Source organism: Cervus elaphus, chromosome 15, assembly GCF_910594005.1.
Source record: "Cervus elaphus chromosome 15, mCerEla1.1, whole genome shotgun sequence".
In the NCBI taxonomy this organism is placed as follows: Eukaryota; Metazoa; Chordata; class Mammalia; order Artiodactyla; family Cervidae; genus Cervus; species Cervus elaphus.
In genome coordinates this window covers 35674180-35700993 of record NC_057829.1, presented here as the reverse complement: position 1 = coordinate 35700993, position 26814 = coordinate 35674180, and the positions used below count along the sequence as shown (strand labels likewise).

General features: G+C 47.0%; 1 protein-coding gene across 1 annotated transcript in view; it reads right to left on the bottom strand.

The window, feature by feature from the left end:
- TSPAN14 (tetraspanin 14) overlaps positions 1-26814 on the bottom strand; it is a 53033-nt gene that overhangs the window by 15664 nt on the left and 10555 nt on the right. The window contains exon 2 of the mRNA XM_043925115.1: positions 11507-11604. Within this exon, the coding sequence (XP_043781050.1) occupies positions 11507-11587 (81 nt within the window). The 5' untranslated portion in view covers positions 11588-11604. The remainder of the gene's footprint in view (positions 1-11506; positions 11605-26814) is intronic.

Genomic DNA, 26814 nt, shown 5'->3' with positions numbered 1-26814 from the left:
CCTTCTCAAAGAACGGAATCTAACTCCCGCCAAGCCCACAGAGGCCAGCCTTGGACCATCAGGTTCGCACGCCGTGGTGGTCACCAGGGCAAGTAGCACCACCCTCTCCTGGGTAACTGGTGCTACGTTAAACACAATACACCTAAAGAGGCCCTCCACACCCACAACACTGGTACTATTACCCCCATTTTTCAAATGGCAAAGTTCAGATGTAGGATGACTTGGTTATTGCCTAAACTCACACAGCGAGCTGGTGGAGAAGTCAAGAAACAGACCTGCGTGTCTCTGACTGTCCTGACATCACGTTATCTCACTGCACAGGGCGGCTGCGAATCGTGGGCACCAGCATACACCCTCCACCACAAGGGGCAGTCACAGTGCCCGGTGGCGTGGGAGGCTGCAGAAGGGGCTTCTAGGCTGTGCAACAGTAAAGCCAATGGAGGATCACTCTGTGTCCAGTCAGGGCCCCTGTGGGGGTCACTGTGAAGATTCAGGAGTGACCTGAGGCAAAGGCCCCCTGTGTAAGAAGGCGAGAGGTTTCCTCTGGGGCATTCTGGGCTGGTCCAGCCCTGCTTTGTTCTGGAAGCCCACATGGAGTCAACTTGCTAAAGTGAGCAAGCCCTTACCCAGCAGGTTCCAGACATGATGGAATTGTAGACACCTGGCTAGGTTCCGCCAGACCGGAGGAGGAGTCCAACACCAAACAGGCTGAAAGCAGCCCCTCATCACCCACAATTTAGTGGCCCTGGTCTCTTGCAAGATTTCATTTCAGTGTGAAAGTGCTCAGGCAATTCCTGCAGACACCAGAGCCTTTCCTCCACAGGATCAAGACAAACCACCAGCAGCCGTGAAATGCTTTCAGGTTGCTGGCCTGCTGGCCCCTGACTCTTGTAGATTCCTTTAGCTGAGGCAGGCTCCCTTGGGCCACCTGAGGGAGCCTCCGAAAAGAACCAGAAGGAAACCCAGGAAGAAGCACTGGAACCCAAAGGAGTCCTGAGCAGCGCTGAACAAACAGCGTGGGTCAGTTGGTCCTGATTCCGGCTCCAGCCCACAAGTTCCTTGTGACAGGACTTGTGTGAGTCCAGAAATTTCTCTGAACCTGTTTTCCTTTGCAAAATGAAGGTGACCCCTCCTGGGTCAAAGAAGGGTCTCTGGGGCACTGAGCGAGCCCTGCCTTGCCTTGGAGGCAGAGCAGAGTCCTGGGGGACCTTTGAGACCTTACCAGCATTTGCAGGATTGAAGACACTGTGCCCCACCCTCCAATGGCTCACAGCTTTGTCCTGACACAAGGTCAGAAGCATCTGTTTTACCGGGCTTCTGGAGACAAGAGTAGAGTTTAAGGAAATAGGTGCCTCCTAGAGGCACTTTTCAAGTGAAGTGGGGAAAGGATGATGGAAATAAAACAGGGCAGGAGTAGAAAAAGCGATAATAAAACTTTCAGCTCTGTTCCTAACTCACCTTGTGGATTTAAGAAAACCATCGCTCTCTTCGACTTCAGAGGAGACCAACGATCTCCAAAGACCTCTGCTTCTCCTGCTGCCTAAGCTCCGCCACCATAAATCATGCCAGGTGGAAACCCAATGGTCCTGGCACTCACTCTCCAGAACTGGACATCCTGGCCTGGCAAGTCCAGGGAACACCAGAGATGCTTGTGGTCATGTGAAAGGATGCCAGAGATGGCACAGACCCTAGACCCAACCTGGCCCTGACAGCCAGTGCACTGAGGTCAAGATGAGGAGGTGCCCTTCCAGACTGCATCCACTCTGAAGCATAAAAGGTCTGCTTCTTTAAAAAAAAAAAAAAAAAAAAAGGTTAAACTCAGCCACTTCTGGGTGGGAGTTTGGAAGTTCTGGGGGCCGGAAGGGACGCTGGAGCCCAGCTTCCTCATCTCAGAGGGAAACGGGCCCGGGGCGGGTCAGGGCCTTGTCCTGGGTCACACAGTTATCACACACCAGCCTTTCCTCCTGCCGGAAGGGCGGTTCTGAAAACCAGAAGCATGTGTGCCCTTCCCGCAGAGCCTGTGAACCCCTGCGAGGGGCCCCTCCGGGATGGGGAAGGACATGCCTCAGGGCTCTGGGGCAGCTTCCACAGACACTCTGTACTCCCAGATAACAGGGGCTCACGCGCACAACGCCCCGCCCAGGGATCTGACTCTGGTCAGCCTTTGAAAGGAAGGAAGACAGAGGAAGGTTACAGGCAGCAGCCCCAGGCGGCAGCGAGAAGGAACCCCCAAACCGGCCTCACCCCCACCCCAGTCCCTGCCATTGCTGGCACAGTTGGATGATTTACAGTGAGTAGAAAACAAGATACTAAGCTGAGGGTCGGCAGTTCCATAAGCCAAATAGGAAGTATTTTCAGCTTTGCCGGGTGGAAGGTCTCTGTTTTAGTTACTCAATTCTGCTGTCTTAGCAGGAAAGCAACCACAGATAATACCCAAACAAATGGGCAGGGCTTGTTCCAAAAAAAGGCGTATGTGCAAAAATGGGCAGAGAGCCAGGTTTGGCGTGCAAGTCATAGTCAGCCACGTCCTGCACTAAACTATCATACCGAAACCATATGAACCTAGACAGGATTTCCTTCAGCTCAGCCACGTGAACCCCAGGACATCCTATAATTCGGGTTGCCAACCCTGATATGTTTCTATATTACTTCAACAGGCCTTAATAGCCTAAAACTACAAGTAACTCAAATAATATGTTTCCACCATGGAATATCCCACAACAATGAGAATCAACGATCTACAGCTATGTACCACAGAAAGAATGAATTTCAGACAAAAGATGCAAACTGAAAAGACTTGATATGGATTGAAAGTTATGTTGCTCCAAAATTAACATCTTGAAGCCGCAGCCCCAATGTGATGGTATTTGGGAGGTTAAGAGCGGTTACATGAGGTCATGAGGGTGGAGCCTCCATCATTAGAGGAAGAGAGACTGGAGCTTGTGTTTTCTCTCTCTCTCTCTCTGCCATGTAAGAACACAGCAGAAAGGCAGCCACGTGCGAGCCAGGAAGATAGCCCTCACCGGAACCTGACCATGCTGGCACCCTGATTTCAAACTTCCAGCCTCCAGAAATGGGAGAAAATACATTTTGATTGTTCAGGCAACAAAAGCGATGGCATGTGGTAATGGCAGCCCAAGCTGACCAAGACAGAAAGAATACTCGGGCAGAAAAACTGTATCTAGCATCCAAACAAAAGTTACCAGATAAGCAAGAGGTAAAACAAAAACATGACCTATAAAAAGGAAAAAAAAATCAGTAACTGGAAAGAAGACAGGAATGAGAGAGAAGATGGAATCAGCAAAGACTTAAAAACAGATACTGTAAATATGCTCAGATTTACAGGAAAACAAGCAAAGAGAGAAGTAGAAAATAAAAAAAAGATTCAAATGGAACTATTAGAAACAGAAAAACCAACATTAGAAATGAAAAATTCACTAAATGGGTTTAACTTCCAGTTAGACACTACAGAAGATGAGTGAACTCAAAGAGAAAGCAATAGGAACCATCTAAATTAAATGATGGAGGGGGTAAAAAACAAAACAAAACTGAGCAGCATCTCAGTGACCTGTGGGACAACAAGGAATTCAAGGGGGGATGGGGTGTATATTAAAAGAAATAATAATTAAAGTCATCCCAAATTTGATGAAAAATATAAACCCACAAATCCAAAATGCACAATGAACTTCAAACAGAACACAAAAAAACACACCAGCACACATCATGATAAAATCGCTGGAACCCAGTAAAAAGAGAAACTCCTGCAGTAAGCCAGGAAGGGAAAGAAAAGACACGTTGTATAAACAGTTTACATTTACAAGACATTTAACCAAATGAAATGAAAACATCTCAAAATGTGTGGGATACAAAAAACCATGGAGCATCATCAAACACAGGCATACCTTGGACATATTTGGGTTCGGTTCCAGACCACCACAATAAGACAAGTCACACTAAATTGTTTGGTTTCCCAGTGCATATAAAGATTATCTTTATACTATACTGTAGTCTAATAAGCATGCAATAGCATTATGACTAAGAAAAAAATGTACATATCTTAATTTAAAAATACGTTACTGCTAAAACATGCTAACCATCATCTGAGCCTGCAGCAACTCATAATCTTTTTTACAATAGTGATTCATCACAGATCCCCAGAACAAATACAATAATTAAAAAGTCTGAAATATTCCAAAGATTACCAAAATGTGAGAAACATGAACTGAGCCATTGCTACTGGGAAAAATGGTGCCGACAGACTTGCTTGACTCGGGGTTGCCAGAAAACCTTCAATTTGTTAAAACTTCTGTGTCTGGGAAACACAATAAAATGAGGTACTTACACTATAGGAAAGAAGAAAGATCTAAAATCAATGACCTAACCTTTTACCTCAAGAAGACAGAATAAGAACAGCATAATCCCAAAACACATAGAAGAGAGGAAAATAATAAAAAGCAGAAATCCATGCAACAGGCTGGAGATGGATGGTGGTGATAGATGAAGTGCAACATGAATGCACTTAATACCACTGAACTGAGCACTTAAAAATATTTATAATTCTAAGTTTTGTTACATAGGTTTTACCACAATTTTTAAATTAAAAAAAAAATTTTAACTTTTTAAAGAAATTCATGAAATTAAAAAAAACAAAAAACAGAGACGCATCCCCTAAATTAAAGGAAGCCAAATCCGAGAGTGAAATTTAATTTACAGTGACAGGAGGCAGATCAATGGTTCCTAAGGGCAGGGTGGGGAGAGAATGACTATAGAAAAGCACAAGGACCATTTCAGGAGTGATGGAAATCTTTGATATCTTTATTGTGGTGATGGTGATTATACAGAGTATACAGCTGCCACCTCAGTGAACTGAACATCTGAAATGGGTATACGTTATTCTATTTAATTTACACCTCAATAGACGTGATTTTTTAAAAACACCTTTCTGGGAGGGGAAAGGTATAAACAAGGTGGGAGTAGGATACTCCCCCACAGATGACAAATCACCCCGTCAGACTGGGCCATGCTGACTATTTGGTGGAAGCAGAGTTACACACACCACCAGTTACTCAGACTTGACACCACCCTGTGAGTGTGTAATAATCACATGTCCCAGGCAATAATCATAGTACACATACTGCCCATCCTTGCAAATTCCTCCTGGTGGTCCCAGCCTCAGATGCGCCTGAACCAGTGAGATCAGGAGCTGAGGGCCTGCAAGGATCAGCCACTCCCAGTTCAAGTGGAGTCTATAATTAAGCAATCCTTGCCCTCTGTATTGGCAAGCCAAAATATGGAAAAATACACAGACAAACACATACTTGTGTGCGCCAAACGATAAGGCGATCTATTTCCTATGAACTGGGGCAGACCTTCTGGTGAATATGACTATATAAATGTGTCAGGCCAGTCACAACAATGGACACACCTTCTGACCCATTTAATCTCACTCCTGGGAACCTATCCCAGCAAATAATTTCTTGTCCTTTCCCCAAAGGCAAGAATCTGTGTTACAAAAGCTAATCACTGCATCGTTATCTAGGATAGTAGAAAAATTGGAAAAAACCTAAATGTCCAATAAGGGAATTTTCAAAAATATGATCAGAGAGTCTATTTGGCAACCTGGAATGTTCCATCCTAAGTGATGCTAATATGAAAATGCAGACTGCAAGATGACAAAGATACTTTCACCAAGTGAAACTGAGTGACTGCAGACAGGAAAATGGAGCCTGTAGAAGGGAACACAGTAAAGCTGGGGATGCCTTGTGTAGTTCCCTAGAACTTCCAAGCAAATACAAAAGTTCAGTATATAAAATTGGGAGGGGAAAAGGTACTACTTCTCAGCAGTGAAAGCTAAATATTCTACAAACATTATTAAAACACTAGACTTTTCCATTCTGATTGCATTAAACAACCAAGAAATGGAAGCAGAGAAACCATCTGCATGGGGATCAGGCCTTGGGGTCCAAAATCACGTGGACAGAGTTCAGCTCAAATAAGGGCAATTCTCTAGTAGTTAGAATGATCCAGAGTCAACAGCCCATTGTAGGGTCAGACAAAGAGACCGTCCACCCACAGAGATGCCAAAACAGGAGTGAGGGCAGGGAGTTGCTGTTAGGTCCTTCCACGTTAGACTGGCTTTGCCTCTCTTGGGCAGGGTTAGGATTAGGGACTGTCCTGTTTTGCCTGGGGCAGGCCTGGGGCACATCTGTTGTTTCGGCAAAATTCTTAATAACCTCTCTTTCATTCTTAGAAGTTTCCCGACTTGGACCACAAATTACATGCTTACCCTACTCATGGGAGGCATCTGTTACTTTGAAGGAAGGGGCCTCAAGCCATGCTGGTCACAGAACACAAATGTCCATGTTTCTCACCCAGAAACAGGCTGCACAGGAGGCTCAGAAGCGAATTCCTGCATTTTACAAGCAAGGAAGCTGTGGCTCATGTCACTGAGAAGGCCCCAGGCAGAGGGCTCTCTGTGAAACACAGGCTGATCATCTGTGCCTACAAGGGGCCTCAGTTCTACACTTTTAATCCATCTCTGAAACAGATCCAGGCAAGGGCTTCATTAGAACCTTTGCAGATTAAACTCAGTGTTTGTGCTGGTAAGCAGTCCTGGAGTTGCCGGCATCATCGGAATCATCCATCATTGAGGATACACTCAGTAAAACCAGGGAAGCCCAAATCCTCTCTGGAATCGGGTGGGGTGAGAATGGACAAAGACGAAGGCTGTATGCCTCGCTCAGCTTCCCTTCCTCTGCAAGTCAAAGTGAGATATTTCAAGAATTTTAATCATAGTGAGGCTTCCCTGGTGGCTCAGTGGTAAAGAATTTGCTTGTCAATGCAGGAGACATGGGTTCGGTCTCTGGTCCGGGAAGATCCCACATGCCACAGAGCAGCTAAGCCCGTGTGCCACAAATATGGAGCCTGTGCTCTAGAGCCTGTGAGCAGCTACTGAGCCCACATGCCCCAACTACTGAAGCCCTAGAGACAGTGCTCCTCAACAAGAGAGGCCACCGCAATGAGGGGTCTGCGCACCGCAACCAAGAGTAGCCCCCGCTTGCTGTAACCAGAGAAGAGCCCGTGCAGCAATGAAGACCCGGCACAGACAAAAATAAATAAATACATTTTTAAAAAGGAAACTTAATTGTAGTGAAGTACACATAATATAAAACTAACCATCTTAACCATTTTTAAGTACGACTACTCAGTGGCATTAAGTACATTCACAGAATTGTCAAACCATCACCTCCATCCACAGATATCTTTCCATCTTGTAAAAGTGACACTCTGTCCCCATTCAACAATAACTTCCCACTCTCTCTTCCCCCAGTTCCTAGTTCCCATCATTCTACTTTCTGTCTCTGACTACTCTACGTACCTCATATTAGTGGAATCATAGAGTGTTTGTCCTTTTGTGTCTGGCTCATTTCACTCGGCATAATGTCCTCAAGGTTCACCCATGTGGGAGTACATGTAGGAATCTCCCTCATTTTTTAAGGCTGAGTAATATTCCATGGACGAGATGGTTGGATGGTATCGCCAATTCAATGGACAGGAGTTTGAGTAAACTCCAGGAGCTGGTGATGGACAGGGAGGCCTGGCGTGCTACAGTCCATGGGGTCGCAAAGAGTCAGAGACGACTGTGTGACTGAACTGAACTGAAACTGAATATTCCATGGCATGTATAGACTACATTTTGTTTATCCATTCATCCTTCGGTAGACACCAGGGTGGCTTCTGCCTCTTAGCTATTGTGAATAATGCTACTATAAACAAGGGTGCTCAAATACCTCTTCAAAATCCTGCTTTCAATTCTTCTTGATATATGCCCAGAAGGAGAATGGCTGCATCACATTGTAAGTTTTTTCACTTCCGGAGGAACCATCATACTTTTTCTCCACAGCAGTTGCACCATTCTCACCAATGGTGCATAGGGATTCCAATCACTCTGCATCCTCGCCAGCATTTGTTATGTTCTTATTTTTAATAACACACATTCTAAGGGATGAGAAGTGGTATCTCATTGTGGTTTTGATTTGCATTTCCCTATGTCAAAGTGAGATTCTACCCTAGGAACAGGTCTAACACAACCAAGGAATGATTATAATTTTAAAAAACCAAAAGAAGGGTAAAAAATGTTAGTGTCCTTAAAATGCTGTGTTGGCAGCATTTCCCTGACATCCCTGTGATGAAAACACCATGAAGCCCAGCTCCATGCTCACCTGGTAAAACATGCAATTCAGAACAGACACAAATACTGGGGCATCCATGTTTCTTGCCTCCAGTAAGATTTTTCCATGGAAAAATCTTGGTCCTGAAGTTGGAAAGAGACAACTTAAAGAAGAGTACTATAGGTATTTGCTACAAAGAATGTTACTGTGAAAATAATTCTGGATGGGGCAACCTGCTAAATAAAACCTCTGCTTGTTCCAGTACCTAGAACTGCTCAAAGAATCAACAAGTTGCTTCTTCATATTCAAACCCGCCTACTGAGCCCAAGTCCACCATTCAGGCTGTCATCCTGCTCCACTGCTCAGTGTTAATTCATCAAAATCAAACAAAAACTCTCTGCAAAACGATCTGGCAAAATAATCCAAGGTGGAAGAAGATATAAATTAAACAAGATTGGCTGAGTTGGTAACTTTGGAAGCCAGTTGATGGGAGCATGGTGGTGGTGGTGGGATGGGGTTGGGGAATGTTTCATTATATTGTTTTATTTTTGTATTTTCTCCATTTAAAAAAGAAAACTCCTCTGAGAAGGCATACCATTTACACATTTTCAGCAACCTTGTGAAGCAGGCAGCAGGCAGGTGAGAGCAATTCATAAAGAAATTAGCTTAGGTGGGAGTCTAGACTGGCACCCAGGAGCCCCCCATGAACCATGTACTTCTCGAAGGGCTTTACACCCCAGTTCTCAGACCTCACTCCACATTTCCAAACCCTGCACAGAAGACAGCAAATCTTTGCCTAGAACTCAGCAGGGAGGGGCCAGGCAGCCTCCCCCTCTCATTTTCCCAACCAAGCTCTCAGTCCTTGTTTTCCTGACTGTTCCTTTTTGTTCCATCCCATTCTGCCCCAGTGGACACCAACTGAAAAATGATTAGCTCTCGACCACACACATTGCCAATTCTGCAAAACTCTGATAACACTGCAGCCCCCTTCAATAACCAAACTGACCTGCTACAATTCTGGACTTTATGAACTCTGCAATTTGAATTTGCTGCTGCCAATGTATTATACTGGATAGGTTAGTAAAACTTCCCAAGAGCAAAGAATCTGTTCTGAAGAGGCTCTGAAGAAACAGAGATTCCCAGGCCCTCGGCCACGGCGGCCGCAGGAGAGTTTCACTCCAGATGCAAAAATCAGGATGAGAGTCGGAGGTCGAGATGTAAGGCCAACAAGCACAGCTGGCCAGCTGACTAATGGTTACAACAGCTGGGTGGACAAGGCCGAAACGGTCAAACCACCTGTCTAAACCAGGTGACCCTGAACTGTGCATCTGGCTGGCAGATGGGGACTCCAGGTGGGGCCAGAAGGCTCTCCTCCAGACAGGTAGCGATGCAGGTCCGGATGTCACACATCTCAGGGAGGGGCAGCCACAGCCCTCCCATTAGGTGGAGGAACCACCTCAAATGTTCAGCACTGCTCTACTACAGGGGCAATGAGGTGGTTGCTAACAAAAGGTTGTCTGGGACCAGAAAAGTCCTGGGTAAACAGCCAAGCCACTGAATCCCACCCTCTTTCTCCAGGACAGAACCTCACCCCCCCAACCCCAGCCCAAAATTTGGGATAAATCATCAGGAGATGATGCTGGGAAAACAAGGGCAAAAGGCTGAGAAGTTGTGGTAAGTCTGCCTTATTGTCAAGTGTTCCAGTCCAAATAGGAAATGTCAAAATCCTCAGTAGAGGCAAATGTGGCATCATGACCACTCATCCCATCCCTCCTTCTCCATCTGGTCCCCCCCAACACTAGCTGCAGACCCAGACACCAGAAAGAGTGCTTATATTAAAGGGAGGTTTTAAAAAGTCTCTGTATATGGTCATGTTGTCTTGTTCTCCTTCTCCTGTACAAAATCATTGCCTGCCTCTCTCTGAACCAATCCCACCAACATGCTCTGATATCTCTCTTAACCCCTTGACCATCTCCAGCTAGTATCCAATTTCTCTACTTTTCATTAAGGCAAGAGTCCTTGAAAGGACTGTCATGAGTCACTGGTCTCCACTCTCTCATGTCCCATTAGCTCCTGGGCCAACTCCAGGTGGGTTTCCACTCCCGGGCAGATCTGGTCAAGGTCACAACCTCCACCTTGTCAAAGCCAATGTCAATATTCTGTTCTCACCCCACTCCTGTCTACATGAAGGGCTTCCTCTCGAGACTTCCATGACACAAAAATCTCCTGGTCTTCCTTTGATCTCAGGCCACTCACTCACAGCCAACTTTGGAGTGGACTCTCCTCCTCAGTCCCACCTCTAGCATCCTCACCTCCATATTCAGACTCCTCCTCTCCTCAGTCAATACACTCTCCTTCAATAATCTGGTCACCCTTTCCTCAGATGGTGGCCAAGACTTTCATTTCCAGGAAACTGACAACTCCATGTGTCTGGCTAGGAGATCATTCTAGCTCTTCTGCCCCAAATTTCATCTCAGAACTTGGGACCACCACCCACCCCTTCACTCTTCAGAATCTTTCCAAAATCAGATGACACCATCCAACTTATAACCTACTAAGTGTTATTAAAAGGAGCAGAAAGTAATTTCAGCTACTTACTGGGAACCATTGAGTCCTACATGACCTGGCTTCTTTGTGCCCATGTCCAAACCTCCGTCCCCTATGCCCTGTACTCACTCAGATCCAGCCACATGGCATTCCTTTTGTTTCTTGCACATGCCAAGCTCATTCCTGCCTCAGGACCTTTGCACATGTTGCTCTCCCTACCCAGTGCTTTCTTCCCAAGACCCCACATGGCTGTGTATTCATTAGTATTCAGGTCTCTGCCCACAAGCCTTCTCTTCTGACTGTCCTTCCCAAGCACCCTGGCCAAGTGGCTTCTCCTTCCCTGCTCTGAGGCTCTTAAGCTAATACCTCTTCCAGTTGAACACCAACATTACAAGGGCAGGGCTTTACTACCCTTGTCCACCCTTATCTCTAGAAACCAGGACAGGGCTTGGCCCACAGTCCAGTGTGCACAAAGGACCTTACAGCTGATGTCTCATTGGGGCATTCCTGGAGTGTGGGTGGAGGGAAACTGACACACATCTGGGTCAGAGCCCCAAGCCTTCCTGAACCCCCAAGGCTGAAGAAAGGCACCTTGATCTGGTCTTTAATCACCTTGGCCTTCCCCATCACAGCACTTTATGGTCTATTTTATAATTTACCTGTTACTGGCTTCAGGAGGGTAGGGCCCTGACTGCCACTTCATGGAGGGGCCAGGTAAACCCAAAGTATGTAAAGAAGCACAGTTTACTAATTAAGGACAGAGAACATGGCTGCTCTCAGCCACTCACCCAGAAGACGATGTTGTAGCTGAAAAGGAGGTACTTGTACCAGCAGCTGACCTCGGCGTTAGAATATCTATAATAGTGCATCTTCTGAGAAGCAGGATCTGTGGAGAGAGGAAGAGTGATGAGATGGCAGGTTCAATTTTTCGAACCATCTCCCCAAAATCTGCTCCCCAAGGAAGGAGCAAAGGCAAGATACAGATTCAGACTCCAGAAATTCCCAAATTGCCCCCTGTGTTTTTTCAGTAGTCCAGACATAGGTTTAATATCAATGCCACCTACAGGTTAGACAAAAATCAGTGAAGTCAACTTTCCATAAACAGCCGAAAGAATAAGAGGAAAATTTTGAAAGAATGGAGAATGGCAATTTCTAAAAAGTGTCTTGTGGACTTCTGCTGGGAACCTTCCCAAACATTTAGGTCATCACCTCTTCACTGGGTATTTATTCCCCCACTTCACAACAGTGAAATAGGCGTTCAGAAAGGTCATGTGGCTTCCCCAACAGCAAGGCAAAAAGCCCAGGGTTCAGGACCCCAACCAAGGCAACATGGGGGTGGAGACAGTGGTCCCCACAATCCACGTTCTTCCCGCCCACCGCTACCTGGGGCTAAGCAACCAGGAGTTGAGGGAACAAAACAAAGAAATGAGGGCTCGACTAGTCAGAGTCGAGTTTGGGAAGAAGAGATGAAAGAGCAAGTCTGGGCATGACCTAACAGTGGCCAGTCAGGAGAAGTCACATTTGTTCATCTAGTATTTTCTGAGACAACCTCTCAAGCTCAGCCCTCAAGAGGTGAGGAAGATGGAGCACCCTGGCCTGGGTGGAGAGATCCTGTGAACCCACAGCAGCCAGTCTTCACCCCACTCCCCCTTCCCCTGCCTAACCTCCCACCCTTCAGGGCCACTGTTTTGGCCTCCCTGGGCTACAGTAAAGCTTAATTATAGAACACTGAACTGCACAGGGTGAAGGGTGGGGCCCTCTCCTTTATCTGTGTCCTAAGCCTACAAAGGAGGGTGCACTCAAAAGGAGTGAACTCCGAGGGCCTGGTCCACCTTCACTGTGTTCATAAACCACAACGGCAACCCAGGGGGACCCTTAACTCCTCCACTATCCGCTGCTCCCAACAGTGGCTGAATGGTGGGGAAGGTGCCTCAAACTGACCCTCGGGGTGGGATCTGAGGCTCACTGGAAATGCCCACGCCTAGCCCCGGAACTCACCCTACTTCCCAGGGTGAGGAGAGGAACAAGAGGTAACCCAGGGCCTAGAGCAAAAACAAACAAGGCTACTCTGGCAGTGGGGAGACACCCCACCCACGGCTGCCAGTAAGAGACCAGCTTCTGCGCCTTGCCACGGAGCAGCCACCACAGAATCCCTTCCTGCTGAGGCAGCCTTGGCGGCCTGACCCCTGGTCTGTAATGTTCTGAGAAAGTGCTGCCAGGCAGGCACATGAAACCACATCCCTCTGGAAATGGCTACTCTGACTGCTCCACCATCCTTCCCACAGAGCAGACCCAACCAACAGGCAGAGACTGGACACCACTGCCGACTGGCCCCCTCCCTCCCAGACGGACGGGAGTATGGTCAAGACCCAGCTGGGAGTACCCAACCTGCCTGGCCTGAAACCAGCCAGGGAGGGGGCAGTGACCCAGCAGCCCATCCCCACCTCCCCGTCCCACCAGCAGAGCAGCATTTCTACAACACTCCCCTCCCAGAATGCATGTGAACACATGCATAACATACCAAGGGAAGATACTGAACCCGGGGACACAGAGGACCTGAACACAGCCTGGGCCACACAGGATGGCTGCAAGGAGATGAACAGGAACTCCTGGGCAGAGTCCTTCCTTTGGCCACATGACCTGACCCTGAGCAAGGTCTGCCTCTCAGGGCCTCAGCTAAAATGGGGCCAATCCCTAAGGGACCCAGAGACTGGGGAGGGCTGCTCAGGCACAATACCCCGAAGTTTAGGAATCCTAAAGGGTGCTCCTTGGAGTCATTTAACCTAACCATAGTAAAGAACTCTCCTCCAAGCTCTGAAGCAGTAAACAAAGCCAGGCTCCCTTCTTTCTCCTGGACCTTGGCTCCACAAAGACACCAGCTAATTAGCACTGGCCTGTATGCTTTCCATAGCATGGCAGACCTCATTCCTGCCCCCTAGCCCAGGGCCTCTGAAAAATGTTGACCCTGAGGTGACACATGGACTCTCCACGTGGAGATCCCTGATCTCCTTCTGCTCCGGCCAGGTACATGGGGAGAACATGGAATGGCCAGAGGGAGCTCCTTGACAGGCAGGCTGCAGGAAGCCAGTGCTCTGAGTGTGGGTTCTCTGCAGGGGGCTGGTTTTCTCACCATCTGTTCCCCCCCCTTCCACTGGGCTCCCAGGGTCTCACCCCACAAAGACTCAACCAGGAAATAACTCTGCCTTTATAAATGTCAGGGTTCAAACCCAAAGAATCTCAACAACTGTGATATAAACCCCAAGCCTTCACTCCATGGTAACTTAAACACTCAGAACTATACTAGCCAGGTCCATGCTAGGGAATGATCAGAAATTAACACCCTAATCATCCATGAGATGATGTATCACACTCAGATAAGTCACCTTACATGCCTGCCACTCACCCCCAGAACACTTGCTTGAACATTGCACCATTTTTGTTGGACCAAAATAACCTTATGAGGTCTTGAGGTAGGGTGTTTTAATGGCACTTATTTCCCAATTCCAACCCACAGAAGAGGAAACTGTTGAAGGGAAACAGTGCCATTTAGTCTTTCTTCACCCACTTGTTTATTCCTCCCCAGGGGAAGAGAAGGCACTCAACTGACCAGGAGGTGGGGAGAGGGGTCCTATACCACACTTCATCAAAGGAGCAGCAAGGAAAAGCTGCCTCTTGCTCTCGACCCGCCAGCTCTGTCCTGGGACCAGGGTGGGTAGAGAAGCAGGTCTTAAGCTTCAGCCAGAAGATCGAGGTCCCCGCATAGGCAAGTTCTGAATTTAAATGGAAGGAGGTAACAGTGAGATTTGTTTGGACCCCAGCCTAAGCCACATCCTCCAACACAAAGCCTTGGGTTTGGGGCAGAATGAAGGCAATGAGCATCTGAGGTCTGGCTTGGCAGCTTCAGAACTTCAAGGAAGGAGAAAAGACTGATGAGTGCTCCCCCACCAGCCTGAAGTGTTACCCACATTTCAAAGAACCCCAGAAGGTGACGAGGATGGTGGTGCTGAAACTAGAACCAGATCCGACCCAGAAGTCAGCCAAAATGACTCCAGAGTGACTATGGTCCCTCACTTCTCACCATAGTTGCTAATCCGAGTAGAGTCACATCAGAGGAAGGCAAAACTCAGCTCTGTACCAGCTAATGAATTCAATCAACACCAAAAGCATTTACCCTAAAATACATACACAGACTAAAAATTCTGCTTCTTAACAGAAGATAAATAAATTTTCACAGCTACTAATGACCACCACAACTGAAAACTCTCCAAAAGCTATGTTGTGTTTTCTGCAGAGAAAACAATTATTTAATTCCAAGTGCTCAAACTGTCTCAACTCCAGAAGTTATTATAACAGAATAAAGCGTTTACATGGCAAGTAGGAAGCACTGTGTTTGTCCAAACATCAACTTCTTAAAACAAGGGGGAAAGTCAGAATTATTTAAGTGTTAAGACAGCTGGTTAGCAATCTGAGAGGAATTGAATAATACACTAAAGTCAATCTAAATAGTAAACACACACACACACGCAAGAACAGGGTATCCACATTTAAGCTAACTGAAGTACAAAATCATCAATATAAAACAGATATGCTTCTAAATTCCCATATAATAATTAAAAGTAACATAAAATTAAAAAGGAAACAAATGATAAATTATCTGCAGCTGTAGTGATTATGACAAAGGGTAAATACTATGTCCAACACATAGAAATTCATACTTAACAAAAGACTCTGATTTTAGACCAAAGGACAAAGGATATGGGCATTATACTAAAACTGAAGAACAAAACAATTCCTAGATGGAAAACTATTCAAAGTCACCGGAAATGAAATTAAAGACAACTCACAGATAGTGTTTTACACATTTTAGCAAAATCACCACCACTATTGTTGGCAATCCCATGGTGAGGCTGTTGCATTCATACCTTGCTGGGAGTGGAATAAGCTGTTACTACCCTTTGGTAAGCAATACAGTTACAAACATTCAAATTAAAAAAAAAAAAAGAGAGAGAGAGAGAAGTCCTACCCTTAATCCAATAAACTCATGACTCAGAGTTTGCCTCAAGGAAAGAAACCAAAAGAAGAAAAAGAATGAGTTAAACATTCGAAATCTAAATATCCTAGCTTGCAATTATGAAACTATTTGTAAGCATGCGGCTAAAGGTCAAAATGGAAGCTAAAACCATGAAAATGGCTCCGTGGGTCTGGGTCGGTAGGCTTACAAGTGATTTTCTAAAAAGGCTTCTATTGTGGCACTTACCATGACCACCTTTGTCCTAAAATGTAAACTGTGGCCACTGCTGGTGGAAGATGCAGGCCCACAAGTGTGATGACCTCTGCAATCACTGTAAATAGGGCTCATCTACTTTGGGATTATATTAACTTGTAAGATTGTTTCTTCCTCCATCTCTCTGCTTTATTTAATGAAAAAGGTAGCACATGCTGAACTGTAAAATACTTAGACAATTCAGAAGTGTACAAAGAGAACTGGCAGTGAGAAGCCAATGACAATGGCTTTCAAATTTTTTACGATGCCCCACAGTAAGAAGCTCTTCAGTATTCTTGCCTGGAGAGTCCCATGGACGGAGGAGCCTGGTGGGCTACAGTCCACAGGGCCGCAAAGAGTCAAACACAGCTGAAGCAGCTTGGCACACACGAGAAGCACACTGAACAATCAATCCAGTGCACACATACTCCCATGCACATCTGAGCTCTGTGAAACAATACTTGCCCTTATCACAGGCGACGTGTTCTAGATTTGCTATTTTCATTTTTTTCAAAATTATTCCTGAACATATCCCTGCAAGAATCAATGATTGTAAATTCTGTGTTGAGACAAAAACAAACAAACAAAAACAGATCCTTGGCCCGAAGGCCCTTTCCAGGGCCTCCCTTAACTTCTAGCTCATCTTGATGTTAACATTCCAAATGTCTTAGAAAATTCAGTACATGCTATGCTTGTATTACTATTCCCTGGTTTTTCATTGTTAGGTGTTACCTCTCCACTTCCTGCCCTGGAAGACGAAAATGTAACTCTACTCTTATACAAGCCACCTGTCCCAAACCACTCCCCTCACACTCCTTTCCCATATCTCCATTCCAATCATACCCACTGCGACACTAATTTTCAGAGTCTACATTATTAGGACCACGTGAGTCATCACAGTGAGCCATGTAAGCCACGATTACTTTTCCTAGACAACTTTTTGTTCTCTAGAGTTAATAATCCTCATTTTTTCTGTTTAATTTTCTATGAATTATTAATATTCAATCCCAAATTCAATTGTCAGTTGTCCAAATCTCCTCTCAATAAGTTCACTCACATCAGATGTTCTATTTCTAGTTCTTCTTCCAGAAGAAATTTCTCCTGGAACCTTCTGAGCTACTTTAATCTGGACTGGTGCCCAGAACTCCCTTGGCCTCATTTGGGATACAGCCTATGAAAGAGCCAGTCTTTGCTCACCTTTGTGGAAGAAATCTTCAAGGCAAAAGGAAAAATTTTCAGACCTTGTATGTCTGAAAACATCTTTATTTTACCTTCATTTGTGAATAAAAGTTTGGCTGTGTATAGAATTCTAGGTTGGGAGTCATTTCCACTGAGAACACTAAAGGCAATGCCCTACCATCTTCTACATTCCAGGGTATTGAGAAGTCTGAAACCACTCAGATTCCTGATTTTGTATTAACCTAGTTGTTTCTCTCTGTAAACTTGTAGGACCATCCCTTTCTTCCCAGCACACTGACATTTCAAGGTAATGCTCTAGCTGGTCAGGGTACTGGCCTATCTTCATCTACTCAGCTCAACATCTGATGAGTCCATCTGATATGGAAACCTATATCCTTATAGGAGATTTTTTTCTGGGTGATTTTCCCACTTGCATTTTTCTCTGCAACTCCTATTAATGGATAAGGGAACCTGAGCTGATTCTTTACCTTACCTCTTCTGCTCTATATTCCATCTCTTCTTCATCTTTCTTGTCTATTTTCCAGAAAACTCTTTCAAATTTATAATTATTCTAATGATTTGATATTTTTGCTCTGCCCTTATTCTTTAAAAATTTTAATATTTTTTTTTGTTTCCTAAATGTTCCTTTTGTATAATATCCTATTCCTATTTCATAGGTACTTCTTTTATCTCTCTGAGAAAATGTCTAATTTTTTTCAAAATATTCTCCAAGTAGAATATTTATCTCAAGTTGCTCCCCCGCCTCATTTGTTTTGCTTCCTTTCACGTTAGGTACTTTCTTCAGGTATTAGCAATCATTAGTAATCCTCATGACTAAAAGTAAATGCCTAAGAATTGACTAGAAGCCCTGAGTCCCTGGGCAGGTGAGTTTCTGTGCAGGGCGATCTGGCTGGCCTATCTGCTAGAAAGTCCCTGTTGTCAGCATCTTTAGTTCTTTCCTTTTAGGTCAGTCAGGTTCCTCAGTGAGGACTCTTAATCTCCTGCTTGGAAGGTAAGGGGCTGGCTGTCAGAGTTCTAGAAGCCAAGTGGGATAGAAGGCTGGGGAATGGAGATGTTCTTCATATGAACTACTAAGAACAACTGGAATCTCCCAGGCCTTGGTTTTTCCTTCAGTAGAAGGAATCTCCAATGTCCTGCTAAAGGGAAGAGGCAGTCACCAAGCACCATGGAGAAAGGAAAGGGGTTTAACCACATGAACTGCCTTCAAACAGTTCTTATATTTAGCTACCTCTGAGGCTCCTCCCCTTCAAGCCACCCTAAAACAATAATATGGTGACACCAATTCCTACATTTCAAAGTGGGTCACTCACCCATCCAATTCCTGATTTGCACATTTTTTCTTGCTTTTGTTTCCTTTGCCATTCTCCATGTCCTTGTAGAGTGATTCCTTTTTGAAAATTCCCTTTATCTTAACTTTTGTGGGGTTTTAGGATAAAGTAAAATTAGGCGTGCTCACTCAATACACAGATCTCTGGGAAGATTTCAAAAATATCTTAGTTGCCATCTTTTTACTGAGCAAAGTTAAAAAAAAACAGGAAGTATAATTTATAACCATATAAAAGGACAAATGAGATTTTGCGGATGTAATCAAGATGAATAATCAATTTACTTAAAATAGGGAAACTATCTGAGTGGGTCCAATGTAATTAGATGAGCCCTTAAAAGCAGAGCTTTCTCCCAGCTGAGGGTAGAAGTAGTCATATTCCAAGTATGAGAAGGATGCAATGCATTGTTGCTGGATCTAAGACAGAGAAGCTACCTGCAAAGAGCAGAGAGAAGTTCCAGCAGTTCAGGGGAGCCCTGGCTGACAGTTAGCAAGGAAACACAGCCTCAGTTCTAAAACAAACAGCAAGGAACTAAATTCTGCCCCAAATCCTCCCTCCAGGAATGAACAGAGCCCTGCCAACCCCTTGATTTGGGCCACGTGAGAGCCCCAAGCAAAGAACCCAGTTGAACTGTGCTGACCTGACAACACCATCCACCCATATCCTGAGCTAAAACTCTACCAAGTTATTCTGCTGGCTCCTCCCTGCCTCATTCTCCAAACTTGGCCACTGACCAAGATTCAACCTTTCCACCTGAACTTTGAGGCTCCCAGTACTTGTATCTGCCCACAGGCCGATCCCCAGGAAGGGCAGCCATATTCCCAACAGAGTTGGGGGCCCTGCTGCACCTCCAAACAGTGCACCATAGGCCTTCGACTTTCCAGGTCCTCAGAGCCCACTGTGTACTGGGGACCATTCACAGGCCAAAGAACAGGGAAGCCCAAGGTGAGAGGTCTACGAAGAGACAGGTGACTTTCAAGGGAAATGGGTAAACGGGATGGTCATAAAGGCAGGCCAGTAGGCTGCCTCACTGCCCAAGGGAATCTCACACACAGGAAGGATGTCATGTCGTGCCTCAGCCTAGGGGCACTATTACTCTTACAGGGGAAAGAGGGCCTCAAGTCCACAGGCTCCCCACTCGGTTCCGACTCACCCTCAGAGTCAGAAGTGTCTAAGTCCTACTCTAACCCATACCCTTTAGGACCAAGTCTCCACACTCAGGGTCTGCCACAAACAGTGCAAAAATGGACATGGTGGCAGCAACTACCACAGGGGTCCGGAAGTTTGACTCTTCACCATGGGAAAACACGACAAAGTCAGCCGGGAGTTAGGCTGGGCCCCTCAACCCCCTGCCCCCCACCCCCAACCATCCCTCATCACCGGGTGACAAGCCCTGCCACACAGGTGTGGGGGAAGGGAGGTTCCGAGCTCAGAGACTCTCAGGCCCTCGACCGCCGGACCTGGGAAGGCCTCCAGGTGGAAGTCCAGGAACACCTGGGCTGCCAGCTCTGAGCCCCACCGGGCTCTCCAATGGGCCTGGGATTCTAAGAGCTTGGCTTCCTGTCTGAAACTCTGTTTTTAACCAACACTGCATTATGAGCTTCCACCACCAAAACCCCACAACCCCCAGACCTGCTGAGTCTGAGGAGCACCAAGGGGCCCCTCGCTGATCTGGGGAGGAGACATCTGTCTCCCTCAGTGCTGACACCAGGAAAGAAGTCAAGGGATGGAGGGACGTGGGACAGAGGAAGCAGTGAGGCGAGGACTCAGCGGGAGACATGCTGGGCCTCGAATGGAGGTCACCTAATCCAGCGATTTTCAAACTTACTATTTTTATTACTTTTTAAGCTACAGGAGCTTTTGTACAAAGAGACTCTGACCCAGAAACCCAGCATGAGGTGTGCAGAGCAGTTCTCTTTAAGTGGCTAGGGGGAAGGGGAGGCTCTATGACATACACGCTTGAAAATGATGGGTCTGGCCCAGCTGATCCCAAATTCCACAGAACAGGGGAATCACTCAAGGAGCTTTTTCCAAACTGCACATGGAGACTCGTTCAGTAGTGAATGTGACAGACCTGAAAAGCCACATTTTTAAGAGCTGTCCTTCACAGCAGACAGTTTGAAGGGACTCCCCATTGGCCCAATCTGCAACTGTGTGTGCATCAGAACAAATAATATTAATGCATTTTAACTCACTGGATAAAGTAGGAACCCATGAGTCCATTTTAATACATATAAATGGACAAATAATATATAAATGGAGGGGAAGGGAAAGTTCTTTACAGCAGAAGGATAAATGTAAAAATTCATGTCATTAAATCATCACCATTCAGTAACCATAGAATTTGAGGTTGGGGAATTCCAGAATGACAGAAATAACTGATAATGGGTTCTTAAGTCTGTTCTGGCTATTATAACAAAATACCAGACTGGACCAAACTGACAGACCAGGCAGCTTCTAAAGTACAGAAGTTTATTCCTCATAGTTCTGAAGGCTAGGAAGTCTAAGATTAAGGCACCGACAGGGTGGGGTGAAAGCCTCATCCTGGTTCAAAGCTGGCACCTCTTCACAGCTTCCTTACATGGTGGAGCAGCAAGGGAGCTCTGAGGGGTCTCTTGCAAGGGCACTAATCCTATTCTTGAGGACTCCACCCCCATGACCTAAGCTCCTCCCAAAGGTTCCGAGTCCTAACATCATCAAGACAGGCACCAGACAGAGTTTCAGTATGTGAATGGGCGGGGTGGGGGAAACACACAAAAACATTTAGACCGTAACAGGCTCTAAAACTAGTCAATGACAGTTTGATTAGAAACAGCATGTTTACATGGTCTCAAAGTATCTCCCCATAGAACACTTATTAATTACAAAGAGCATGATAGTAACTTAGCAGTGGAGAAACCTGCAGATATCACCTTTAACGGAATGACCACCACTGTCATCACCAGCAATGAGTCAAGCCAACGGCCGTCCCTCCTGACAGGATGCACTGAGGACAAGTCATTTCTGTGGTGTTCCTGGCGAAAATGCATAACCTGAGTCTTACCTTGAGGAATGATCAAAAAACAAACAAAACAAATGCAGAAAGAGTTTACAAAATTAACTCGCCTCAAGTAAAATGTAGAAGTAGTGGCCATGTTTCTTTAAAAAAAGAGAAGAAAACATTTGGGCAACAAACAATCCTGGGGCCCAAAGAGAGATCTTGAAAATGATACATCAGGCAAGTCATGCCTCACCTGCCTGCCCACACAGGTGAGAGAGGGCCAGGCCACCCACAGCTGCTGCCGTTTTACCTCTCAAAGGACTGTGGGGAAGGAGGCCTGGCACCGTGCTGGCCTCCCAGGGGCCTTCCCTCTGCCGCTGAATGTGAAACCACCTGTTTAAATGAGAATGGGGAGCCCTGAGCCCAGGTAACCACAGCAAGCCTGTTTCTGAAAACCCTATGTGTACATGAAATGTCTACATTCACAAGCAGATGCACACAAGATGTGGTAATCCGGGCCCAGTTTAAAGTGACATCTCCAACATGGACAAGAACCCATGAACCCTACATGCTGTGATCTCTGGACCTCAGGACCCAGGGGACTGGGCCTTTTGTCCACCCTGAGGTTCTCCACAAAGGGCTTGAGGCAAGGCCACAGTCACGAATGAATGAAGCCAAGTGTCCAGCAACCCATGAGTGTACTAACTCGCTCTGCGAGTCCCTGGGGGGAAAGGCTTTTACTGTGGGAGATGAACACCTCGGGACCTGTTTCTACATGTCCTGGCTGCTGCTGCTGTTGCCAGGCACCTAGAGTGGGGCTGTGGAGACCGAGAACTCGAGTGAGACCTGCACCTGACGCAAGGGGCTCAGGACACGCTTCCCCCTGCTAAATGGTGTCAGGCAGGTGCAGGAGGGCAGGACCGGGCCCAGGAAGGGAAGAGGCGGCAGGAAGCTGGTCAGGAAATGTTCCCTAGAGCGGCAGCTTTAACCACTACAAGCCAGTATGGTGGCAGCCAGGAGTCTCAACAGAGCTCTGGGTCAGGCCCTGTGGATGGCACCAAGGCACAAGCACTCGGGGGGCACCCCCTAATTCTGCCCAGAGCTGACAGGGCTCGCCAAGCTCTGAGCAAGGCTGCCAAGCCAGGGCAGAGCCTGGCTCCTGGCCTCTGAGCAAGGCAAAGAGCCTGGGGTCAGTCTCACAGAGGGAAGAAAGCAAACTTTCCCAACAAGCTATAAAAGGTGAAGCCTCCTGGACAAAAATAAGTAAAATGAAATGCGTTGAAAATGTAGAAGAGAAGAGGAATAAGCAGGGAGGGGAAGGGAGAAGCAGATGTTTTTTTTAAAAAACACAAATCAATGGTGGGACTCTAATGAAAAAAGCTGAGAAAAATCTGCAAAGAGATTAGAAGCTTAGTACCTAAAACAGTTCCAGACAGCCAGGGGCATCCCCAGGCTTGGGGCCCCACACTCACCCCCAGAGGCCCTCCACCCACCTCTACCTAAAGGCAGGGGGAGGGCAGGCCATCTTAGCGAAATCAGGAAAATCATTTCAAGCATTTTTCCCGCTAAAAAAAATACTACAAAAAAATAAACTTACAGTCTGTTTTCTGGACTATTTATTTGAACGTCAACATATACCAAAAATCTTTTTATAGGATGCTTCGTGTGTCTACAAAAAGCAAACAACATTTACAACCTGATTCTGATCTCCTTGTAGCCCAGCTGGGATGGATGGGGTGGGGCAAGTGGCACCAGATGGCCGAGGGAGGCTCTTAGCCCCCTTTCACAAAGAAGGGCTCCAATTACCTCCTCGGCCCGGTGCCCCAGAGTTGACCTCGTCGACAGGCTTGGAGGAGGCACCCGCAGCTGCCAGCTCAGGCGGCTTCCACGGTTCCCAGACCCACCTCCCAGACACCCCCAGTGCCCTGGGCTACCTGCTGCGATCTTCGTGTCCCAGAGAAGGAGCTGCCAGACCCCTTTAAAGTTGGCAACTTTAAGCAGGGCAGGAGGGTGAAGACAGCTAAACCACAAAAGAGAGAAAACAGTCTTGAAGGTGGGGCAGGGCAGGATGGAGGTGTCTGAGACAGAGCCTCTCAAACTTGAAAGTGCATGCAAATCACCCAGGAATCTTGTTAAATGCAGATTTTGCTTCAGCTGCTGTGGGGTGAGTCGGCAGGGCAACAGGCTCCCAGGTGTTGCCAGCCCGGCCCACTGACAGGCCTGCGGGCAATACTCTGAACCGTGAGGGTGTAAGAGGCCTTGAGTGAAAAGAAACAGCGCTGACGGAGCCAAAGGACCTTTAGGGCAAGTGACAGGGGCAAGCTCACCCATCTTAACTAGGGATGTCATCAGCTTTCTTGGAGGGATGTTTTAACTGTGGAATTTATTTGGTATTTTAGTGCATCCTCACAGGTTATTTTTATTCCCATTTCACAGCTGTGGAAGCTACTCTAACCAAATGTTTATCAAAGCTGGGCTCCCTGCCCCTTGGATGTTTTCCAAGAGCACAGGCCTCCTGTGACGCAGGGCAGGGCAGAAGCACAAAGCCCAGAGCTGTGACAAGGAGGCCAATCCCAGCCCAGCAGACAAAGACAGGAAAGCCAGGGAACACAGGAGGCCCCCCAGGGGGTAGAGGTTGGGTGGGGAAAGGCAGATGAAGAGCCAGAAACCCATTTTGCCTCCTGGAATTTTTAACAAAATAGAGACAAAATGTAACCTCAGCCTCCTACCCCCTACTCCCCTAACTCCCATCCCCACCTCCCAGAACTAAAGAGGATATTTAAATACAGAGGGTATCTCTGTCTTATAAGTTTTATTTCTACTTTTAACAGCCTGGCCTCATTTTGGCAGGACATAAACAGCCTTCATTCCCCCCTCCCAGGTTTACCAGAGACGGAGTGTGGTACGTCCAAGAAAAGGGTCAATGCTATTGTCTAAGGCAGGACTGTCTGTCTGAGTGGGCTCCCAATGCCACACTCAGCCCCGAGGGCTGCCGTGTGCTTTTGGGCTCACGGTGGGTGGGTTTCCCAGTGAAAACCACAGACATCTGGGGAGGTCATCATCACCACTACCAGCCCCTCAAGAACCTGAGGGAAAAAAAACCCTGGGAAGAGATGCCCTCCATTAACCCCGTCCAATGATATTTCTCCCAAAAAAGTACCCAGAGTTGGCGAGAGGGGCTCAGTGTAGTGAACGAGCATTTTGGACTTAGGTTCATAGAACTCAAAAAGAGTCACGGCTCAAAAACAACCAAAGTTCATCTGAGCAACCTTTCCATTTTCCAGAGACCTTTGCCCATGGAAATGAGTGACCGAGGTCACCCGGAAGGCCAGCAGCACAGCTGGGACACAACATTTCACCTTACCTCCCTGTGCTTTCCCGGAGCAGCATGCTGCCTCACTCATGGCCTTTCCCACCCTCATTTGGGCCCAACTACCCTAAACACTGGGCTCCCCTGATGGCTCAGCAGTAAAGAATCCGTCTGCCGATGCAGGAGACAGGGAGTTGATTCCTGGCTTGGGAAGATCCACTGGAGAAGCAAAAGGCAACCCACTCCAGTATTCTTGCCTGGAGAATTCCATGGACAGAGGAGCCTTGTGGGCTACAGTCCATAGGGTCACAAAAGAGATGGACATAACTTAGCGACAGAACGACAACAAACAAAAAACCCTAAAAGGTGCATCTGTGTTTCAACATATATGACAGCGAACCTAGCTCTTTTTATTGAGTCTGGTTCAACATTTGCTGCAATAAGGGCACTCCAAGGAGGCAACCCTATCCAGGCCTGGGACCTGCTTCCTAATATATAAGGTTGGCTGATAAAGAGTCAGATAAGACAGCCAGGCTGATCTCAAGATGGATGGGTTTTGGAAAGATAAAATAAAATGCTAAACACAGAAAGCAGTGAGAGCTCAGGAGTTCTCATACCAAACAACTCTATGTCAAAGGCGGGGGGACAATTACAGACTTCGGCTGCAGTTAAGAAAGTTGGAGATTTGTGAGCTGGGGCAGGCACACTTTCAGAAAGAGTAACCCTCTTTCCAGAGTAACCCTCTTTCCAGAGTAACCCTCAGCTTGGGCTGTGACCTCACACTGGGTAAAATCCGACCCCCCAGGAGGAAGCTCAATTTGCCTACCAAAAACTGAGGATAAGAGATATTCAGATGCAAAGGGGCAGGGGATGATGGGTGTGTATGTGTGTGTGGGTGTGGGTGGGCGCGTGCTCTGTGTGTGTGTGTGTGTGTATATGAGGCGCGTGCACGCTATGTCATGTCCAACTCTTGCGGCCCCCGCCAGGCTCCTCTGTCCGTGGAATTTTCCAGGCAAGAATACTGAATACCACAAACATAGAGACCCTTCAAAAGAAAGAAAGAAAAAAAAAAAACCCAAAAAACAAAAATCACTGTTTTCTCAACTACCCCTGCCACTAAATGCTAAGTTTGTCCTGACATGACTCTTTCATGCAGAAGGACCAGGAGGTAAAGGAAGATCACATTTTGCACTTGGGAATGGCTTTTTCTGCCAAAGATCAGAAGGACAGTGCTCCCAAAGGCGTCCGTGAATTCAGTCCTCCTTCTCTCACACATCTTCAGTGGCACAAACAGGCGAGCCCTTTCTCTGTCCCCACTGTACAAGCCAGCAGCACTGTGATCCAATAAGATGGCAAGACCCTCTTTAAACAAAGAGAAATCTCAGCACCACTGGGGAGCCGGGGGTCCAGCTGGGGGAAGTGACGGTACAGCAAGCAGACCGCACAGCATCGGCTCAGTGGGGAGATTCATGTCACAAGGGCTTCCGCTGGTGCTGTGTGCCCGCTGCCTGCTGCCTGCCCAGCCTGCCACCGCCTGCCTAAGATTCAAGAGCCCGGAGATGGCAGAACAAAGAAAAATGGCTGTGGCTCAGGCAGCGAGGAGGCTGCAGGCCGGCCGGCCAGCCAGCAGGCTTTTCTGCAGCTGAGTACTCCAGCCAGGCACAGGGACACCGGGCGCTGAGGTACAAAGGAAAGTGGGGGCCTAAGACTGACAGCTACCCAGGCACACGCCTGGCCCCCACCCAAGGATGCAGCTGGGCCGAGAGAGCTCAAGCAGAAACCCACTCCCAGAGGCAGTGGGCAGGTGGCTGGGCATCCCCACTCCTTGCCCAGATGCTCAGCACTCTTACCCAGGGAGGTTCCAGGCAGAACCTGGGGACTTGAGAGGGAGGAAGGGGAGTCTTGACAGAGGTACCCAAAGGGCAGGATCCTTCCAGACTTCCGGTGATGGGGAGTGCTGAGAGAGGGCAGGGTCGGGCTAGGCAGCTCACCCAGCATCAGAGAACAGGAGAGGGGCC